The following is a 2,727-nucleotide window of genomic DNA, read 5'->3' on the forward strand; positions in this document are numbered from 1 at the left end:
AACTTTCAGCTACTCTTCTCATCAGAGACACAGAAAATGTCCCTCATTGAGGATATCAAATATACCTGCTTTGCTGATACTCTGCCTGAGGTCACCTTAAACTTTCCTTAGATCATTATCCTCTGAACAGCAATGGCTTCCTGGTGTTTTAACCAGAAAACCACCTTAGACATGCACAGGAATCACTCTACTTACAGAAAACCCATAATGCGTACAACTGTGCAGATGACCAGAACTTTCAACTGGGAGGAACTCAAAATTTTCAAAAGGTAGACAAATTGTGTCACTCTGTTTGAATAGTAGCAAAATGATATGCCATTTCAAAAATGAATTTCAAATTATTTGCCTTGGTTTTAAATCAAAACACCATGGCCTAAGCAGTGAGAAGTCCCTCATGTCACAAACCCATGTCCATATTCTTAATCAAGTAGCACATGCTCTGAAACTTAGAATAATGGAAGACCATTGGTGTGAAACCAGGAAGGCAGAACTTTGGGGTTGTTTGTCCATTGTTTAAATCCACACTCTAGCAGATCCACAAATCTTTATGAAGTATTACATGGAAGGAAAGATGATCAGTGATGACACCCCCATTTACTGAGGCCCCTACCCTCCATAATGATGTATAATCCATCCCAGCTCACATTTATCTCACCTGTCAGCATTTGCACTTACTTTCAACTTTTTTTCTTTTCTTTTTAAAGTGTATTTTTTTTTTGTTTTTCAAGACAGTGACACAGAAACATCTAAGAATGAACATACATCAGCTGCCTCCAGCACACACCTCACTGGGGATCGAGCCTCCAACCTGGGCATCTGCCCTGACCAGCAATCAAATCATGACCTCCTGGTTTGATTGATGGTCAGGACAGATGCCCAGGTTGGGGGCTCATGGGCTGATACTCAACTACGGAGCCACACTCACCTGGCAACAACTTCATGTTCTAAGACAGTAAAGCTTTTTTATTTAACCATTATCTCCTTTCCCACAAAAACATAAGCACCAGCAATGCAATAAATTTTTTCTTTCATGCCTGCATATCATGACTTGAACAGGTATGCTAAATTGGGCATGTTTTCCATGTAAATCGCCTGGCACATGCAGGATGTTGACATTATCATCACGATCATACTTCCCTCTTGGCCAGGCAACTCAGTTGATCAGAGTATTGTCCCAATAAGATTGTGGGTTCATTCACAAGTCACACACAAGAATCAACCAATGATTGCATAAATAACTGAAACAACAGGTTGATGCTTCTCTTTCTCTCAAATCAACTTTTTTTAAAAGGCTGGGGGCTGGGGGGGGGGGTAGTCAAATTCTGTCAGCAAGAACCGATTCTTGGAAGAGAGATCCTAACTTTGTTTTCTTGCTAGGTTTGTGTTCCTTGACAATATTCCTAAACGTATAAACCTCAGTTGACTCATAAAGGAGTTAACAAGTTACATATCTTATTAAGTACATGCTGGATGTGAGGGTGATTTGACTGCGACATTTGTCATCCCATTGATCGCCAGGGTTGATTGGGCTGATCTGGCTGGCTAGGTGGGTGTCCCCCTCTTCCCTCACCAATCCATGTTCATCCCTCCCGAAGCTGCTCGCTCGGTCGTAGGGAACGACCTTCCACCCAGAAGAGAGGACAGGTCTTCGTTCAAGTGTATATGAGTAGCTGCGCTCCGCTGCTAGAACCTCCAAACAAGCTCTCAAGAAGTATGTGCTTTGATATTAATACTAGAGCCCCAGTGCACGAAATTTGTGTGTGTGTTGGGGGGAACCCCTCAGCCTGGCCTGTGCCCTCTTGCAGTCCGGGATCCCTTTTGCAGTCTGGGACCCTTCGCTCCTTACCGCTTGGCTCGCTGTTCCTTAGTGCTGCCGTGGAGGTGGAAAAGGCTCCCGTCACCACCGCTGCACTTGCCAGCTCAGAGTACTGCTTCTGGTTGAGCAGAGCTCCCCCTGTGTAAGCACACTGACCACCAGGGAGCAGCTCCTACATTGAGGGTCTGCCCCCGGTGGTCAGTGCATATTATAGCGATGAGTCATTCTGGCCATTGTCATCAGTTGCTTAGCCTTTTATTACATAGATATATGTAATATATATACACTTAACTGAGGTACTTTTTGGAACTGTGTCCAATACAGCATAGTAAATATTTCAGTATTTCGGTAACAACTGGTTGTTGGAAAGAAATACATCTTGTTGAAAAGAAAATGCCACACATCCATCATCACACAGAGCTACTCCATGACCACAATGAATCAAGACAAAAGCAAAGTGGAGGGGGGGTGGGAGGAGACATATGTAATACTCTTTGTAATACTTTAAGCAATAAAAAAGAAAGAAAAAAAAGACAAAAGCAAAGGCATTCATGTATGCACAGTGATCAAGGAGAACAGGTTTCAAAGAAATAAAAATAATGAGCTTTTCTCACTATGATTCATGCTTCATACAATTTTGGTTTAGCATTTTTTTCTGCATTCTAAAGAAAAATGATTTTTATTATGCAAGATAGAATTAAGTTCATTTCCTCCCAGAATTCAATGCAGAAAAATGTATTGCTTACTTGAATGGAAATCAAATTGTCTATCACAAGGAAAAATATAACAAAAAATCCTTTTAAGACTGCTGTTACTATTACATCCCCGGGAAGTAACAAAACACCATAACATGTCTTAGAGTGGTTGGAAAACAGTTAATATTTCATTAAAAATTACAGAAGCACTGCCCT

At 41.5% G+C, this 2,727-nt stretch overlaps 1 protein-coding gene across 1 annotated transcript in view; it reads right to left on the reverse strand.

The window, feature by feature from the left end:
* Positions 1 to 1,580: 1,580 nt before the first annotated feature.
* Positions 1,581 to 2,727, reverse strand: part of LOC106694698 (zinc finger protein 14-like) — a 6,859-nt gene continuing 5,712 nt past the window's right edge. Inside the window, exon 5 of the mRNA XM_023745807.1 lies at positions 1,581 to 1,621. Coding sequence (XP_023601575.1) covers positions 1,581 to 1,621 — 41 coding nt within the window. The remainder of the gene's footprint in view (positions 1,622 to 2,727) is intronic.

Source organism: Myotis lucifugus, unplaced genomic scaffold (genome assembly GCF_000147115.1).
Source record: "Myotis lucifugus unplaced genomic scaffold, Myoluc2.0 scaffold_583, whole genome shotgun sequence".
In the NCBI taxonomy this organism is placed as follows: domain Eukaryota; kingdom Metazoa; phylum Chordata; class Mammalia; order Chiroptera; family Vespertilionidae; genus Myotis; species Myotis lucifugus.